Genomic DNA, 20,320 nt, shown 5'->3' with positions numbered 1-20,320 from the left:
TTAGTATTAATCATACTGATCAGTTTTATTCATTTTGCAGTGGTTTCTTGACATTAACATCCTGTTTTCTGATGACTGTCTTCATTCTTGGCAAATATTTTTCCTTTCAAAGGAAGAACAAATATGTATTCTTTTATGGTTAAAGTAAATCATGCTTTGTGATACTGCAGTTTTGTGTTTGAATACCTATGTTAAATGATCTGTGATCTTTTTATGTATGTGTGGGTCAGTTCATTGTGCTTTAAGCAAAAGAACAAGACAGTGATTATTGTTAAACTCTCTTCCCTCCCTGCCCTCAGCAATTTGCAAAAAGGTCTTACTGTGTAAGCATTTTTACCAAAAATTGCATACCCCCCAAAAGTATAAGAGTAAACAAAAACATTTAATTTCAACAAAAAAAAAAATTGAAAACTGTAGAAATACCGTGATGTAAGAGTTCTTAGAAAGATCTGTTTTAGCAAGTCACAATGACTTTACCAATGTTCCCTGAACAATCTAAAGGAATTCAGGTAAATGGATTGAATATGATCTTATGCCGATACATGTTTAAAAGTGGATGCCTTTAAAACTTTTTGTTTACCGTGTATTTTTGTGTGTTCAGCATCATTTTTTATTGACTGGTAAACTTTTGTTTTCCAAGACTCCTGAAGTAGAATCTCTGCTATTTTAAGGAAGATAAGTTCTGAGAAAATAAGGAATTACTTCTGTGTTACGCAATAAGTGGTTGCCGTAGTATCAAATAAATTCTTGCCTCTTTTCTTCTATTGTTCATTTCCCTCTGATTTTCTTCAGCTGGCCTTAATGTAAATTTGAAGTACAAAGTCACAGAGTAACTTGTATATATTTCTAAAAGTCTGTGGTGTGAGAATTTACATTTTAGAACTTAACTTTCAAGCTGGGCAGAAATTCTGAAACTCTAAGAGCGTATTTATTAGGCAGGTTTCAGGACCCTACTCCAAGAGACTGTGCACTCCAGGTTGTATAAATAGCACACTTGGAGAAACTCCGGAATAGGGGAACAAGATCAAAGAGATCAATGACTATGAAAACTTGTAAAAGCTTTAATGATATTAAAATACAACAAAGCAAAATAAAACTTACACCAGTAGTATATATGCCCAAGCAGTTATGTCTATTTTCTTAAGTTCCTCATACACTGACCTCACTGATCCTCTGGTAGAGAGAGGAATGCATCTCTCAGAACTGATTTTATTTTTTGTCAGCCCACTTGTGTTTCCTATAGTCAGAATTTTCATAAGTGCTAGAAAGTATAAATGAAAATCATGTATAACAAAATATCTTCAAAAAAAGGTGAGGGATTGCTGTATGTCCTTTCAGTCTTTAAAGAAAATCTTTCCTTTTATTCTAAAAAGGAGTCAAATTTACATATTCTTTCCCCGTGCCTTTTAGTTTTCATGTAGACCACAGATCTTTGATAAATAAGAAAAAAGTCATTAACAACTTTGAAATAAATCATTTATATAGAAACTGTGTACATTTTGTTAAATTATTTTGACTTTAAGATGATCACTATTGTCATATGCCTGATAATCATAATATTTTATCCTCCAGCTACTCAGGATTTAATTCATCTTATGGAAAGTATAATTTTCAAGATTCTATCTTTGTAGTCAGTGAGAATGCCTGCAGATTAAGAAGGAAATTGTGAAAATGTGTTTGTAAAAGTTCTTGTTTTAGAAAACTTACTTGATTTTGGCATCCTGAAAAGAGAGTTTTAAGTTTTATTTATATTTCTTCTCAGGTAGTTGCAACAGTAGGTAATTAGCAACAATATTATTTTTATATAATTAGCAACAGTATTATTAAATTTGAAAACATAATTGAGTTGTTATTTCTTCCAGGCAGTTTTGATTATTTAAACAATTTGAGTTACAACGAGCTGCAGTTTTGTTTTGTTTTGTTTTTAAACTAAAACCCATCGGAAACCACAGTGCATTTTTCTAAAAATTAGAGTTATTTATTCAGAGCATATACGGGTTTACTAAAAGCATGTTTTTACCACAAATCTTCATTAGGACTTTATTATGGGCTTATAACTTTACTTTTAAATTGGAAACAATACAAGAAATATATTTTATATAGAATTTGTCATGATAAAAGTGAGTACTTGAGATAATTGGGCTTATGGATTTTAATTGCTTATAGTATTTGAAGGGCATCTGAGACTCTCTAGCGAAGGTTTTCCCTCCAGAGTATAGGACTTTATCTTTTTTAAATGTTCGCTTTCTTATTACAAAAAAGTAATACATGTTTGTTAAAGAAAATCTGGGAAAACTGGAAAAAATTTTTTTCAATCATCAGTTATTTCCACAAACCAAAATAACCATGTTTGATAATTTGGTATATAATTTTTCTACTCTTTTCGTTTTCTACATATAAACTTAAACTACTTGCAATAATCAAATCCTTATCAGTCCTCAAACCTGGTTAATTTTTTTAAAAATTGGTTTAAAAAATACAGGTACCTAGGTTAAAAAGTCAAATAGTACCATAAGGCTTATATAACGAAAAGTAGAAGTCGTCGTCTTTTCTCTATTTGCTACAGATTCCCATTCCTTAGAGGTGGCTACTTTCAACTTTTTTTTTAATGGATGCTTCCTGTAATTATTTGTAAATAATAGGCTTAGGTTTATAAATCTCCTACAATTTAGGTATTATTTGTTGACTCTGTACTTTGGCTTACCCATCCCCCAACACTTAACCCTGCTCCGTCCTCTCAAAATGATTATGGACCATTTTGGTTTAAATTAGGAGGTATATTGGGATGACAGTGCAAATACTTATAGATGAACCTCATATGTTTTGATCATAATGTAACTTTTTCCCCCTTATATCTTTCTCCTGGAATTAATAATTGTCTCTTTTGGTTTGATTGCTTTGTTATCAAAGTACTTGTCACTAATTCATCCCAAACTTTATCAATAGAACCTTGAAGCTTCTTTCAATATATCTGAAAGCCTCAAATAATCTTAGATTGATTTTATTTTCTTAATTTTCCTGCCATTGAAGGCATCCATCTTGCAGCCTTTCATAACTGTCACTGTGGGACTTCATAACACTAGGAGTTCCTTTTTCCTCTGGAATCCCTGTCATGATCTCCATAGCCTTTTTTTAATGCTCTATACTTTTGTTTTATTGGGCCTTTTTTACAGTATTCCTTCTGGTGGGACATACATTTTATATCTCTTATCTATAAAAATATGTTTATTGTACTATGTAAGATGATAGGCTGATGTGGAGCTATATATTGGTAATTGAGCGAGAATATTGAAAATGTGACCTCATTGTCTTTTATCTTACATGGTTACTATAAGTGTATTACCATTCTTAAGTATGACTGACTGCCTTATTTTGTGTTTTTAAATTTTTTGTCTTTCTTTCTGGAAGCTTTTAAAATATTTTCATGTCTGTGTTTCTGAAATTTCATAATAATGATATCTGGATCGTTCAGTGTGCAGGGGAGGGAGACTGCCTGCCTTTGTTTCTTTCTTCCTTCCTTCCATTTTTTTATTTCCTTCACTGCACATCCATTGGGTCTTTTTTTTTTCTTTTTTAAGTTTTTTTTTTTTTTAATTTTTTTATTTTTTATAAACATATATTTTTATCCCCAGGGGTACAGGTCTGTGAATCGCCAGGTTTACACACTTCACAGCACTCACCAAAGCACATACCCTCCCCAATGTCCATAACCCCACCCCCTTCTCCCAACCCCCCTCCCCCCAGCAACCCACAGTTTGTTTTGTGAGATTAAGAGTCACTTATGGTTTGTCTCCCTGTTTTTTTTTTTTTTTTTAATTTGAGAGTAAGAGCAGGCACACAAGGCTGGGAGGGGCAGAGGACAAGTGAGAAGCAGCTCCCTGCTGAGCAGGAAGCCCATGGACCTGGGGCTCCATCCAGGACCCTAGGATCATGACTTGAGCGAAGGCAGATGCTTAACCCACTGAGCCACCAGGCACCCCTCATTGGGTCTTTTTATTTTCTTTTTAAATATTTAATTTATTTATTTGACAGAGAGAGAACTCACAAGGAGACAGAGAGGCAGACAGGGGATGGAGGGGAAGCAGACTCCCTGCTTAGCAGAGCTGATGCGGGACTGGATCCCAGAACCCTGAGTTCGTGACCTGAGCCAAAGGCAGAAGCTTAACCCACTGAGCCACCCAGGCACCCCAGTCTTTGGATCGTTTTAATTTGGAGATTCGTTTCTTTCAGTACTTGGACATTTTTGGTATTTTTGATAATTTCTTCCGTTCTATTTTTAGTATTTCTCTTTAAAGAATTACTGTTCCTGTAAACTTCCTATATTCCTCAGCTTTCCTGTTTCTCATTGTTTTATCTTTTGTTTTGCTTTTGAAGACATTTCCTCATTTATTATTCTTCAGCCCTTTTGTTGTTTTGCATTTCAAAAGTTTTCTCTGAAGAACTTCTAAGACCCTCTTTAAAAAAAACTCACAGAACTTTTCATAGATTTCTCTGGTATGCTTGTCCTTGAACACTATATTGTAGTTTCTGAAGATTATTTTTCCATTTCCTTGTATTGTTTATACTTCTGAGTTCCTCTTTTCTTTTTGTTTGGTTTTGTTCTTCTACTCCTGCTGGAGGTGTTCATCAAATATCTTATTATGATCCTTTCCTGTCTGTTCATTTTTAAAGATAAGACACAAAAATGGTGATTGGAAGCTCTGTGTATGTAGCTGGGGTTTATAAACTAATAAGCATTGCTATAAGCCAACAAGGTAATACTGTCACCAAGTCTGTATTTAGGTCTTTTCTTTGGGTTCAGGACATGAACACTGGATATATGTCTTCCATTCTTCTGCCTAGGAGTTAGAGACCTGATTTCTAGCTGCCTTAGGAAAGCCGAAGAGGGGGTCTGTGTGTTTCTCTAATTCTCTACTGCACATCTACTGTCAGTGAGAACTAGAGCTTCTTATTTCTGAATCTTTCCAGCTATCTGTTACAGTAAACAGCTTGTTTCTGGGTAGTTTTCCCATATTCACACCAATTGAGGTTTCAGTGTTGTCAGTGATTTCTGGTTACAAAGGCAGGTGACCACTCAACCATTCATGTTCACAGTTTCCAAAAATTTATTGACAATTCTTCTGTGATCCTGTCTCATTGTTTTTGTCCTGATGAAGTTATGCCTCTAAAACTTCTGTACTGTCATTTTAGGGGCTTCAGAAAGAAACAAAGATGCACACATGCATTCAGACCACCATGTTCTTTTGGAAATCTCTGTAATCCCTAGTCTACCTATTTCTTTAGTGAAGCCTCCCTAACACTCTATAATCATTAGTGGATTACTCTGTAAAAGATTGTTAACCATACTCCTTTTTAAATGGAACCTTGCTCATACTTGATTCAGTCCCTTTTTTTCAGTGTACATATCTCTCACATGATACTGTGTCATGGGAGCCATGAACACCTCTGTTTTTGCTTTATCTTGAAACAGCATTAATTACAGTGCCAAAAAAATAGAAAGGGCCAAATAAATTATTGGTTGAACGATTAAACATTTTTCTGTAGTAGTTCTTACTCTTCATCAGTATTTATTTAGGACTTTTTAAAAAGGTATTTATATGCATTTAAAGTAGTTTGTGTAACCATTCCCCTATAATTGGAAATTTAGGTATTTCAAATTTTTAAATAAAAATCAGTGAGTTTTTTCTGTTTTTATTTCCAAAAATATACTTAATATGTTTGTTTTTGATGCTCTAGAGACATATATTGCCAACTTTAAGTTTAACATAAAACTTCAAGTTTTATGCCACTTTATACTGCCACTGGCAATGCTTGATTGCCCATTTGTTATTCTTAATATTATTCTCATTTATGAAAGTGTCACAATTTAAAGTTTTGCAACCATTAGTTAGTTCAACTTGATTTTAATATTAATTACATATATCTTAATTGTTTTATTATAATAACTTTATGGTGATACATTATCTTAGCACATGATTAATGATTTAAGTTTAGGCTTTTGTTGTTGTCAATCTTTTGCAGTTATACTTCACTTGAAACAAGTTTTTGATACTTTGTATCCCTTAGTGTTCCTTATATGTTTTCTAGTATTGATTCGATAAAAGTTTTAAAGGTTGTAAATAATTCAGTAAAAAAAATTTATGTTGGGACCCTGCTTTAAGAGTTAACTAGATTAATTTTCCTGAAAACTCACTTAGATTGGTGTCTTTTATTAAGGAATGATTCTTTTGCTCTCCTGGGATCTGGTACTTTGGATCTAAGGGTCTTTTCTGCATTTGTATGATCTTATTCTTAGGCTTTTATGAGGCATGCATTGAGATTTGGGAATGAGGTCAGGAATGACTGTCCTGCCCCTTGGATCTGAACAGAGATTGGAGTTATTCAAGGTTGGTAATGACCACATTCTAAGTGGATTTTACCAGACTTCTGTGAACCATTTTCTTTCTAACTAGATTTGGAAATACAGGTAAAATGTAGAAAATGAAGAAATATTAGAAGAGATGACTAAACTAGTGGAAATAGTGCTTTATATTTAAAGCATGTAAGAAGGAAATATTTGATATTTTCATTTGTATAACTTGTTCATGTGTATAATAAACACACACATATATACACATATTGAATACTTGATACATGCCAAACATTGGCCTGAGGATTCTATATGTAGGTATTAATATATGTCATTCTCACAGCTAAGATGTAGATAGTTACTCTTATTTTACAGTTGGGTGACTCTGGTGGCTTACTAACAATAATTGTCCAAGTTTCAGTGCTACTAAATGGTTGGACTCTTGAGTTTGTGCTTTAACCTTTGTACCATACTGCCTCTCATTATTTGGTTTAATATTAATTCTACCCTAGTATCTTTATGATTCTAATATGTGATTTAATTTTTTTGTTGTTAAAAGGAGTTGGCAGAATGCGTGACATTGTTCTTTAGTAATTTTATCATCACTGATGAGGAATGAGTTGGCATCATTAACTGTGAATATTGGAACTTTGGAGGTCATGTTTTAGATGTATTCTTTAAAGAAAATTAATTTGTGGAGAAGGGAGAAGTCTATCTTGACGGAGCAAAAAGCAAGACTTATCTTTCTCCCGCTCCTCATTCTTAAAGAGTTTAGAAAAATAAACTAATAAAAACTTAATTGTATAATTTTTCCATTTACTGAGAGAACATCCTTCCATGCCCCACCTACAAACACATACTTAGTACTAAGCTTTTGACTGAGCTCATGGGTTACATAATACAATAAGATATTTCATTCAACCATTTAACAAATACTTAAGGGCCTGTTATGTACTAGACTTTGTTTTAGATGTTAGAGATACAGTAGAGAATAAAAAAGATGAAGTCCTCTCCTTATGGATCTTCAGTTTCAATGAAGGATGGAGACAAAAAGAGCCAGTGCTACGAAGAAAAAAAATACAGTGTCAAGGGATAGCGAAAGAAGCTGCTATTTTAAAATGTTCTCTGACGGCATCTTTTAAAACACCTGAATGAAGGGAGAGGTATAGCTTTGATCATATCTGGGCAAATGCATTTTAAATAGAAGAAGAAATAGATCCTGGAATGGGAATATGCCTGGCAAGTTTGAGTAATAGCTGAGAGGCCAGTGTGGTTAGAATAATAGAGGATGAGGGGCCAGCATGGGAGTATTCTGAGCAATAGAAGTACATGAACTCATTTAGATTTTAAAGGTATCATAGGGTCTGCTGAATGGAGACTAGACTGTCAGGCTATTCTAGTACTCTGTGAAGAGATAAGAATGATGTGGGCTTGGGAAACCAAGAAGGAGCTGATGAAGAGCAGTAAAATCCAGGTCTGTGTTTATAATAGAGCAGTCAGGATTTGTTGATGGATTTGTACACAGATTACATAGAATGAAGTGTAGAGGTAAGCCAGGGTTTGGGGATGAGCATCCATATGGAAGGAAGACAGTGCTCTATGCTAGTCTGGAAAAGTATGGGGTGAAAGGTTGCAGTTGGAGATATAATTGTGGGAGTCATCTGCTTAGATAATGATGTATGAAGCTTTGGTAGTACATAACATCACTGAGGGAGGCGGTGTAGAAAGAGAAGTCCCATTAGTGAATACTGGCCCTTGGTGTTTAAAAGTTGAGGAGGAAGACATAGCAAAGAGGATTTCAGGAGTAGCTAGTGAGAACAAACCAAGAGTATATGGTATCTGGAAAGGGAAATATAATGCTTTAGCAAAGAGGGTACTAGAGCTCACTTGTTACTGGGCTTTCAACTGGAGCCTACATAAACATTAAGAGATGTTAAGAAGTGGTTGCTTCATTTTATCCTTTCTAATTCGCATTTCTCCAGTTGTGAAAGTATGTTTAAATCCTAAGAGAAGTGGTGTATTATTTTATCATCTCTATTTTCTAAGTTTTTTAATTGAGAGTAGGTAGGTAATTTGGAGAAGGAACTTAAATATATATGAAATAGTCTTTAATGCTGGCTTAAGTTACTGCATGTCTTTAAATAATGCTTTGCTTTATGTTTTAGTAATGGTAATTCATCTATATAAGTGATAAATTGGATGCAGTTGTCATATTTCTGTATTTTTTTGAATATACATTTTAAATGGCCAACATGAATTGCCTCTTATTTATATATTATACAGATAATTAAAACCATAGTAGACTAACAAGACAAATTTTAAGATAGCATAGGTCCTGTAGTTACTCACTGACACCTAAGAATAAATATATATTTTCCAAAAGTATCTATTTTTAAGTTTCATAGTATCAATGTGAAAGAAGTGCTAAGAGTAGGAGATATTCATTAATTAATAGATATATTAAAGCCATCATGAAATTATTATATCATATTTTCACAATAATAAATAATAACTTGGTTATCTAAAATTCAATTTGCATAAATTTAGACTAGAGGGCTTTATTTGTAAGGGTAGGTTCTTCTGAGACAACAGAAAGCACATAAGTAGCTTAAACAAGATAGTCTCTTTCTCTTACAAAAATGTTAACACCCATAGAAGTAGCGTGAAGTTCTTGCATCTAAGCACCTGTCTTTGTGTTCGGCTGTCCTTAACCACCCAGCTGCAGCTTCATAATGAGTATTGCTGATTCAGGTTAGTCAACACATCTGCATCCCAGCAGGCAGAAAAAAAAAAGGAAAGGGAAGGGAAGATCTTCCCTTTTAGGGATACTTCCTAAAAACAGTATACACCAGTTTTGTTTTACATCCCATTGGCTAGGTCTTACTCTCATGGCTTGCTTTAACTACAAGGGAGTCTGGAAAATGTAGTTTTTTAACTCTGGGCATCCCTGAGCCTCGGTAGAATTTGGGGTTCCTATTATTGACATGTACAGCAGTTAGTGTACAACTGGCAGTCTCTGTTCCACAGGGTTTTTAGATAATAGGGAGAAACTGGTTTTACAGCAATGTGATTTTTTTTCTGTGTTAAAGGATAAGTTATCATACACTACATAGTCACTCTCTGAATACTTTTAATGGATTTAGGATAACAATTTGCCCTATGACCAACCATACATACCTTCCTCTGTATTATTTTATCAACTAGGAAGTCATTACAAGATCGTGATTAGGAGCATGGAGCCACTCTGCCCAGGGATCATGTCTTACCAGTGCTGTGTGCCAACCATGTAACCTTGAGTGAATTTTGTAACCTTTTATGTCATAGAAGATAATAGTACCTAATTCACACGATTGCTGTAAGGGTTAAATAATTGGTTGTAAAGAACTTAGAAAAGCTCTTAGCACAGAGTAAGCTCTCAAATTTTAGTTATTTCTATAAATTACCATGTTCTTAGTGATAGTAATTTTAGTACTGTCCCAGGTAAAATGAACTGTAAAAGTTACTTAAGATATACTGATATTTTGCTATGGTAGAGGAAAATGGATTGGATAATTGAAAAGTGAATCTGAGTTTGCTTATTTCGTTTTGGAGTATTTGATTAGTTATATTGAGAGATTTTCTTATTTGGAGAACTATATTTTGGAACATATATACAAATGTACATCCTGCAAAAAGGTATCTACCTTGTGAATTTTATACATAAGGTATGCCTTTTAAGCCCATTCAGAGCCAGGAAGTCAAAAGGCTATAAGCAATGAAAATGCCTTCTTACTTGTATCTTGGGATAGGTAAAGCAAGCACTCAACCTGTTGGAGGATAAATACATGGCAGTTGAAAGTTGAGTGTCTTTTGAAACAGAGCCAGGCTTAAGGCTTTGCTCAGTTTACTTCTCTAGAAGGTCTTGCCTTAGTCCCTCATTGGTTAAATGCGCCTCTGTTTTTTATATAGCATACTGTACGTGATTCTTTTAACACTTGGCAGATTGTGTTGAAGTTGTTCCTGTCTTTCGTACCACATCATAAGCAGACACATAGTTGTGTCCTCAGCATCCTACACACTGTAGGTATATAAGACTTAATGAACTTGTTAGAGTGGATATAGCAATACAGGCTACCACTTTCATAGGGTTCTTAATTTTCAATCTCAAGTCAAAAATAACAGTACTTTTTCATGGCCTTAAATTGCTCTCTAAATTTGGTCATCTGCAGCAAGATGTTTAGAAATAGGCATATTTCCAAAATAAGCTGGATAGTTCAGACAAAGTAATGCTCTGTGCTGTTCAAGTCCTGTTTAGAAAAAGTCTGCTTTCTCCCTCTTTGTATCTTGTACCTTTTGTACATGCTGCCTTCTTTCTCACTGCATACTAAAGTATTACAACAAAAAACTTACTTTCATGTTTTTAGAGTATGACGACTTTATTCATTTAACTGAGGTTATGCTGCATGAAATTCAGGAGTAAATAAGAGGTGGTCACTTGTCTTTTAAAGAACAGTAGCATTTGTTTTGTTTCACCACATTGAGTCTGAATCTGCCACAGTTTAATTAGAGCCCAGATGAAGTGTGTGTGTGTGTGTGTGTGTATGTATGTATTTTAATGTCAGAATTGGATTAGCTCCTTCACTGGTAGATGACTGAATCTTTTAGCTTCATAATTTAAACAAACCCCAACAGACAGTCTGTATTTTGTATGGGATGTTTGGGTGTAATACAGGACTTTACAGTTTCGAGTGCTTGCTGAGGTGGTCAAGGTAGATGGCGGTGAATCTGTACTCCTTATTAATCACGTCAGATTCATTCGGATATTTATCGGTCACTATTCTGGTAGCATCTCATCCCAAACTGTCAGAGTCTTTAAAGGGCTGTTCTGAAAGCTACTGATGTGCCATCGCACAGACATTTAATTTTATTTGTTTTCTCAATAGATTTTAATGGACCTTTCTAAGAGTCCATCAGAGATTCAGGCATTAGAGGAAAGTCTTCTATTTTAATGGGCTAAAAATAATGATGATCCTCGATGTTGGCATACAGTCAAACAAGCACTATGATGTAGAAATGCTGAATGAGCCTCATAGTATGTTCAGACTTGCCTTTTCTACTTTCCATAGCAGTCTGCAGTACTGCTATCATTTCTGTATGTATTGAGTGCAAAACTCTTGAATGAAGAATGGCTCAAAGGAAACACTACTAGGCTACTGTGCTCTTAAGCTTTAATATTTTACTTTTTTAAAAATTTTTTAGATTGGGGCACCTGGGTGGCTCAGTGGGTTAAGCCTCTGCCTTCGGCTCAGGTCATGATCCCAGGATCCTGGGATCGAACCCCCATCGGGCTCTCTGCTCAGCAGGGACCCTGCTTCCCTTCCTCTCTCTGCCTGCTTTTCTGCTTACTTGTGATCTCTGTTTGTCAAATAAATAAACAAAATCTTTAAAAAAAATTGTTTTGGATTAGTTATAAACTGAACAGGTTAAATTTGCAATGTCACTTGTAATAGTATGTTGAAGACATTTTCATCAAACATCCTTATTTATTTTTTTTAAGATTTTTATTTATTTATTTGAGAGAGGGACAGTGAGAGAGAGCATGAGGGGCAGGGAAGATCAGAAGGAGAAGCAGACTCCTCGTGGAGCTGGGAGACTGATGTGGGACTCAATCCCGAAATCCCAAGATCATGACCTGAGCCGAAGGCAGTTGCTTAACCAACGGAGCCACCCAGGTGCCCACAAACATCCTTATTTAAATACAACTATATATAAAATCATACTGAATTAATGGCAAGTTGTGATGAGTTTTGGTGCTCATTTTTTTATTTTAATATTTTGGTTGTCTTTTGGTTAGGAATATAAATTCCTTTTCTTCAGATTTTATTTTTGGACAAAGAAAGCTGTGGAGAGAATTTTAAACAGTTTTGAAAATATTAAAAAATGTTTACATCCTTTTTTAAGCTTGGATACCTACATTGTTTTTACATCTCAAAAAACAAATAGGCTTTATTCTCTAGGCATTGCTCCTAAGTCACATTGTGCTCTTATGATGGAACTAAGGTTAGGTGTTTTGTGTTTTGGTTTCATATTTCAAAGATGATTTGGGTTAATATGTTTTGAGTTAAGAAATTCCTTTTTTTTTTAATTTAAGAAATACACTGTTGTCAGTAATTTCCTCCCTATCCCTCTTGCCTTTTTCTGCTTTTTCAAATAGCTCCATAATCTTCAAACTTTCCTTTCTTGTCTTTTTAAAGGTCGATTGAGCTATCCACATCCAGGAACTGATAATCTGTTGATGTTAAATGGTAAGTTTTATAAAAACATTTTATTTTTCCAATTTGACTCTTATAAAAAAATATGTTGAGTACATGGTTCTCTATACCTTCCCCATACACAGAAGTTAATTATTTTATAAGTATAAGAATAAATTATAACTGCTATAGTTTCTGTGCAGAAAGCAGAATTATGAGTTTGAATGTTTTCTGGCTGTCAGAGCAGTCATTGTAGTGTATTTGTGACAGTGTGATTTAATTTGTTGATCACAGACTTTGGACAGAGTCCTGAGTCTGAATACTGGCTTTCTAGTTTATGGTGAGACCTTGTTCAGTAAGTTCTGTGAACCTTAGTTTCCCTTCTATTAAATGGGAATAACAATCTTAGGGTTTATTATGAGAATTAAATGAGATGATGTTTGCAAAGTACATAGAACTTGTTACTTAGTATAGTACTGGTGCTTATGTTAACCAAGGAGTGAATATACTAGTGATTCTTTGCAAATATGGTGCTCACACTGACTTAATTTATTCTAACTAGAAAGTTTACACTACGAACTTCACCAGAATCTGAAACAGGGTAAATTAAGTTTCATTAAATTTTGTTTTCTTTCTGTTGGACAAACACTGTATTCAGAATCACAGTACTTAGCACATCCATGACTGTGGGAGTAGACATGGAGGATGAAAATATCCTTCACAAAGGTATTTTTAAATAAGAGGGTGGATAAAGAGAGGGAAGTAGGAAGAAGGAAGAGTAGAGATAGTACTTTAAAGTACATAATTATATAATTAGAATGGCTTGGCTCTTCTATTTTAACTAAAGCTTTGTTGAGAACAGATGGCAGTGAAGTTAGGGAACAAAGTCTAAAAAAAAAAGGCCAGTGTAAAGCTAAACTGTGTGAACTAATACTAAGTAAAGACTATAGTGACAGGAAAGTGGGAATAAAGTCCAGGCTACCTGGGAGATTGTCAAGGGAGATAGGATTTTGGAATGAGAGAAAAGCTGAAGAAGCAAAGTGTCTGGTGATGTAATTGATTGGTTCATTTAAAATTGGATTGTTACGTATTACATTGCCCACCACATGCCAGCTTAGTCTAAGCACTGGGTTATATGTTAGGATCTTAAAGGATGGTTAGAGGTTGAATTGTCAAGGGTTCTGGGATCTGACTGTGCTTTCTAGGCTGAGGCCATGTCTGGGCGAGACCTTTCAACAGTCCAGCAGGCCACATGCATGAATTCAGCGAATTATAGTGCTTACATAGACTTTGACCAGAAAGATTTAACTAGAAATTGCATTCCAGTACTTCTTCAGTCAACTTCTTTCTACCGTGGAATTTAAAAAAAACATGCCATTTCAGTAGCTGGTCTCTAAATCTGTTATGAAAACTTACAGTGTTGAAATTGAATTTGCAAACTGAAAATGGGTTGTAATTTTTATCTTCATGACCTGATTCATAAAGTAAAGTGGGTTTAGGTAACAATAAACTATATGTTTATCCTCACTTCCTTAAATAATTTTCTTTTGGGACAGTCTATGTGATAAAGATCATTCACATTTCTATTATAACTTTTAAAAGAGGCAATTCAGTGGAAAAAATAGAATATGTATATTTCTCATACTCTGTTAAGATCCATACTCTGTTAAGATCCATGTTAAGAAGGTGCTGTTGTATGAGACAGTTTGTTAGATCATTCACAGATGTTCTGAGTTTTCTTTATGCATAGTACACTAGGGCGATTCAGAAGTATATTGTAATCACAATAGAAGACATCAGTTATATTCGAGCAAAGAACTTAGAAGCTGCACTATTTTTATAACTTACACTTTCGGCTACACTGAATAATAATAACATTATTATTATTATTATTTTAAATGTTTTATTTATTTACCTCTGAGAGAGAGAGAGCATGAGCTGTGGGGGGAGGGCAGACGGAGAGGGACAAGCAGACCCCCTACTGAGCAGGAGCACCATCCAGGGCTCATCCCAGGGCCCTGAGATCATGACCTGAGCTAAAACCAAGAGTCAGACACCTAACTGAGGTGCCCCATGGTTAAACTAAATATTATTAAATTAATTGGTTCTATCACTTGAGAAAAGCCTTTTTAAACAACCTAGATGTTAGGTTAGAAGACTTTCATCACATAGTAGACATAAGAATATTTTATTTTAGGCAGGAGTTGAATCTTGTGGATAAATCTGCTTTTTCACTATGTGAGCACTCTTCATAGCCTGCCACTCTGGGGCCACATTACATACTCGATACAGTAAGCTGTCCTGGATATTCTGAACTTTTTCTGGCAAGGGACTAGGGGAGAGAAAAGATAATGAAATTAGGACATCAAAATATGTTTAGGTCAGTAAGGACAGTTTGATCCAAGAGAAAAAAAAAGTATTTTGCTCATTTGGGATCATTGTTACGGGGGAAGCAGGAATCAGGACATTGGGTATATTTATAGGGTAAGGAGGTATTTGAATATTAAGGATTTAAGTAATTTTTTGATAGACATCTAAGTTATTGAAGAGAGAAATAGGCAAATGGCAATAAATAGTAAGGGGAAATTTTCCTTGAGCTGCTTTTACAAATTCTTGTAATTTAACTATATTCATAACATATTATCTCCCTGGGAAAAATGGGAATTAAGTGATATTGATACCAAGCCCTCACCTGTACTGTTATTATCAAATATTATTGATGACAGATATTACAGCATCTCATTACATAGACTTTTTAAATTATTATTTTTTAATATGTTTACAGATTGAAACTCACTATTAGCAATTGATTAAGTAAGTTGTATTACTTAACCAACAAGCATAGCAAATATTATTGACTTTGAAAATCAATATTTGGTAATAAATTATAGATCAGTATTTTTTTTTTTTGGTGGTTTAGCAATAGTTAACAGTAGTTGGCCATGTGATCTAATGAGCACTGGGTATTATATACAACTAATGAATCATTGAACACCATCAAAAACTAAAAATGTACTATATGTTGGGTAACTGAACTTAAAGAGAAAGAAAAAACCATAGTTTGTACTACAGGCTCTGGAGCTAGATTATCTAGCTTTGCTATTACTAGCTATGTGACCTTGGACAGTTTGCCTAACTTCAGTTTAACTCAGTTCTTTATGTTAGAAGTAGATAAAAATGCTTCCTGCATCAGGGGGATTGTTTTGAGATGTGAAGAAATTCATTCATGAAAAGTGTTTAGAACAGCTGTGGCAGTGGGTAATGATGAAAGGTGACAAAATGATTTTGAAAGAATACATTCATGTCCCATGAATAGAGGAAAGTGTTGGAGAATATAAAATTAAAAGATGTAACCAATATTTTCAAGTGAAGGAAGTTATATATAGTGACCAAAGAAGGTTTGTTTTATATTATTGCAGGAAACCAAACCAGAACCACTTGGAAGGAGCTATAATAGGAACAAAATTTGTGTCAAAAGCAAAATGACTCTCTTAGGCAGTGTTTCCTAAAGTATGGTGCACATGTCCCTTGTGGTACCCAAAATGACTTTAGTGGCACACAAATACATATTTAAAATAAATGCATGACTACTGCAATTTAAGATCATTCCTTAGAAAACACAGAACTGGCAGAAATCTGTGACATTACTAAGCTATTACTACGTGCTAGGCTTCAGTCCATTTAATAAAGAATAATACATAAATAGTAGTACAGTTGTTATGCAGATAAGGCAAATGTAAAGCTTCATGATTCTATCTTCCTGGTAAATTGCCATTACAGTTAAACTTTGAAATATTTCTTTAAGAAATAAACAGGTAATGGGGTAAAGGTGATGAAGTAGGTCAGACCAGGTAAAACTTTTGAGCCTCTGTTAATTTAGAGAAAAAGAGGTATAATCCCACATCTGTATGTCTCATGAAGTTGATAGAAAAAAAATAACAGTAAAAAATGCTGTAGAAATATAACTGCAGGTAGGCTCCTGAACACATCATGTTCCTCAGTCTAACTAGAAATCAAGTTGAATTGACTGGTGGAGACCACCACTCTTGAATAATATTGTAAAGAGTCCAAATTTAACACCCAGAAGCATTTTAGGGAAGTCACATTGTGTAGGAATGAGTAGACTGTCTAAAAGACAAAAGTTAAATACTATCTGAAGTTAGAATGATAGCCCGAGTGTTTATATTTGTAAGTGTATAAATCTCGTGTATTTTATTATCAATAAGAAAGAACAACATAAAAAAACCACCCTGTTGGGGCACTGGGCAGCTTAATCGGTTAAGCATTTGCCTTTGGCTCGGGTCATGATCCCAGGGTCCTGGGATCCAGCCCCATATCGGACTCCATGCTCAGTGGGGAGTCTGCTTGTCCCTCTTCCTCTTTACCCCCCTGCTTGTTCTCTCTCTCTCTCTCTCAAATAAATAATTTAAAGAAAAAAAAAAAAAAACCCTGTTTTTCATAGTGGTAAGGACCAATTAAAAATGATGTCTCATTCGAGTATTTCTTTCTGTTTGCATCATGTTGTGTTTCCTCTCACCCCTCTCCCAAGGAAAAATAGCTTATATGTTTATTAGAACATACAGTTTTTCAAAAGAAGAACAGCAGAAGTATGGGGTGATTCAAGTTAGTTTGAAATTTAAATTTGCTGTGATTAACCACATACAGCCATGTTTGTAATCAAGAGGTTGCTTGCTTTTTGGGAGGAAAGAAGGTTTGTGTATCTTTTAACTAAGAAAATTTACTCAGAAATGAAATTGTGTTTCTGAGGGCAGATATTCTAAATGTACTGTATTAAGTCATACACATAATAGTAAACTTGAGTACGTAATCAGTTCTTTTTTATGCTGATGGATGTAAGTGGACTAGATAATTGATTTATTTTGGATCTTGAAAAGGACTATGATTTGGGGTGTATTTCTCTCCCTGGTTTTGGCTTCACAGGGCAAGAAATAAGAATTTCTTTAGTTTCACACCAAGAGAACTTTAACCTAAGTATTTCCAGCTAATTTAGTATGTTTACCCATCTCTTCCTCCATCTGCAGTAATTCATGTACCACAGCTGTAGCTAAGAGGCAATATATAAGGACACAAAGATGCCAAAAAGGATGTCAGAATCCTATTTCATTTTTATGGGTTAGAACCTAAATAAGATTATTGATAACCCAGGACCAAATTAATTATAAAGTCACTTGTATGGAAAACATCTTTTTTCACAGCCTTCTTATTATCTCCATGAAGAAAAATACATAGAATCTAACAAGCAAATATATGTACACACACACATATATATATTTACATATGTTTCTTTAATAGCCAATTCCTTTTGAGTGACTTGTACTTTTGTAAAATGCTTTATAAAACTTAGGTACCTGAAATTTAATATTCTAAATACAGTTTTTACACAAAAATTGCTCATTTTTTTTTCTTAGTCATATTCTAAATTGAGTTTGGAGGGGCATATTGTTTAAAGAAGTCTTCTTTGGGGTTCCTGGGTGGCTCAGAGGGTTAATTAAGCCTCTACCTTCAGCTTGGGTCATGATCTCAGGGTCCTGGGATAGAGTCCCGCATTGAGCACTCTACTCAGTGGGGAGCCTGCTCCCCCTTCTCTCTCTACATACCTCTCTGCCTACTTGTGATCTCTCTCTCTCTCTCTGTGTCAAATAAATAAAATCTTTTAAAACAATAAGTCTTCTTTAATTAAAACATAAGTTAATGATTTTCTTTTCTTACTGGGGGTTTTTCTTTTTTTTTTTTAATTTTTTTTTGAAGATTTTATTTATTTATTTGAGGGGGGGAAACGCAAGCAGGGGGAGCGGGAGAGGGAGAATGAGGCCCCCTGCTGAGTAGGGAACCCAATGCAGAGCTCGAACCCAGGACCCTGGGATCATGACCTGAGCTGAAGGTAGACACCTAAGGACTGAGCGACCCAGGCGCCACTGGGGACCTTTCTTAATGCTGAATCAGAATTATAGAGGAACCTACTCCAGAAATTTCCATAAGAACACTGGTAGGAAAGTGAGTATACATGCCATTGTTTAGTGTAATGGTAGCAGATTGGTTATTTCCATGACAGGGGATGAGAAATGTTTCACATGGTTTAGCTTCATCTTCAGTCAGTCTATTTTTGGTAATGTAGGGATTTGGAATTTGAGAGTTGTCCAAAAAATAAGTAGAATAGCTCTTTACAGGATTCTAAAATTCCTCAGGTATGAGATAGTCGGAGAAGTTTTCTAAATAATGTGTTTCAAGCATAGGAATGAGATGAAACCTAAGATGTTATGAACATTTGTACATTTTTTACTATTTTAGCATTGAAAAGCCTCAGCAAAGAATATAACAGTTAAGAGTATAAACTGGTTATGAGGTATTTAATTTTTTCAATACGTCAAGAATTATTTGACATATTATGACTTCATTACAATTCATAATTTGACTTTAAACTTGATGGGAATAGTTTTATTTGCTTTATAAATGATCCACCTTTTATACCCATGAATGAGATCCCATTAACCAAATTTTTACTGGATTAATACCATTTACATCATGCCTAGAGATAAGTAGGAAGCCTGACTCCTCAGACAGGTGCTGTGACTGTTTGGGGCCTATTGACCATTTCCACACCTAATGCAACTGTCAAGACTTGAGAGTGAATTGATTCTTCTGTGGTCTGGTCTTGTTATCTCTTTTAAAATTTCTATTAGATTTTCCACAGTCGATCTCGCATCTCTTTGAGACCCTGATATTTTTTTTTTCCCCAATTTATTTATTTTCAGAAAAACAGTATTCATTATTTTTTCACCACACCCAGTGCTCCATGCAAGCCGTGCCCTCTATAATACCCACCACCTGGTACCCCAACCTCCCACCCCCCCGCCACTTCAAGCCCCTCAGATTGTTTTTCAGAGTCCATAGTCTCTCATGGTTCACCTCCCCTTCCAATTTACCCAAATTCCCTACTACTCTCTAACGCCCCTTGTCCTCCATGCTATTGGTTATGCTCCACAAATAAGTGAAACCATATGATAATTGACTCTCTCTGCTTGACTGATTTCACTCAGCATAATCTCTTCCAGTCCCGTCCATGTTGCTACAAAAGTTGGATATTCGTCCTTTCTGATGGAGGCATAATACTCCATAGTGTATATGGACCACATCTTCCTTATCCACTCATCCGTTGAAGGGCATCTTGGTTCTTTCCATAGTTTGGCGACTGTGGCCATTGCTGCTATAAACATTGGGGTAGAGATGGCCCTTCTTTTCACGACATCTGTATCTTTGGGGTAAATACCCAGGAGTGCAATTGCAGGGTCGTAGGGAAGCTCTATTTTTAATTTCTTGAGGAATCTCCACACTGTTCTCCAAAGAGGCTGCACCAACTTGCATTCCCACCAACAGTGTAAGAGGGTTCCCCTTTCTCCACATCCTCTCCAACACATGTTGTTTCCTGTTTTGTTAATTTTGGCCATTCTAACTGGTGTAAGGTGATATCTCAATGTGGTTTTAATTTGAATCTCCCTGAGGGCTAATGATGATGAGCATTTTTTCATGTGTCTGATAGCCATTTGTATTTCTTGATTGGAGAAGTGTCTGTTCATATCTTCTGCCCATTTTTTGATGTGTTTGTCTGTTTCGTGTGGGTTGAGTTTGAGGAGTTCATTATAGATCCTGGATATCAACCTTTTGTCTGTACTGTCATTTGCAAATATCTTCTCCCATTCCGTGGGTTGCCTCTTTGTTTTTT

General features: G+C 35.0%; 1 protein-coding gene across 6 annotated transcripts in view; it reads left to right on the top strand.

Moving 5' to 3' along the window:
* CPEB2 (cytoplasmic polyadenylation element binding protein 2) overlaps window positions 1-20,320 on the top strand; it is a 71,436-nt gene that overhangs the window by 18,103 nt on the left and 33,013 nt on the right. For all 6 annotated transcript variants that reach the window (XM_044226106.1, XM_044226104.1, XM_044226102.1 and 3 more), the window contains one exon: window positions 12,583-12,633. In XM_044226106.1, coding sequence (XP_044082041.1) covers window positions 12,583-12,633 — 51 coding nt within the window. The remainder of the gene's footprint in view (window positions 1-12,582; window positions 12,634-20,320) is intronic.

Source organism: Neovison vison, chromosome 11 (genome assembly GCF_020171115.1).
Source record: "Neovison vison isolate M4711 chromosome 11, ASM_NN_V1, whole genome shotgun sequence".
Taxonomy (NCBI): Eukaryota; Metazoa; Chordata; class Mammalia; order Carnivora; family Mustelidae; genus Neogale; species Neogale vison.
The sequence above is the reverse complement of the archived record's forward strand: the minus strand, read 5'-3'. Positions and strand labels throughout refer to the sequence as shown.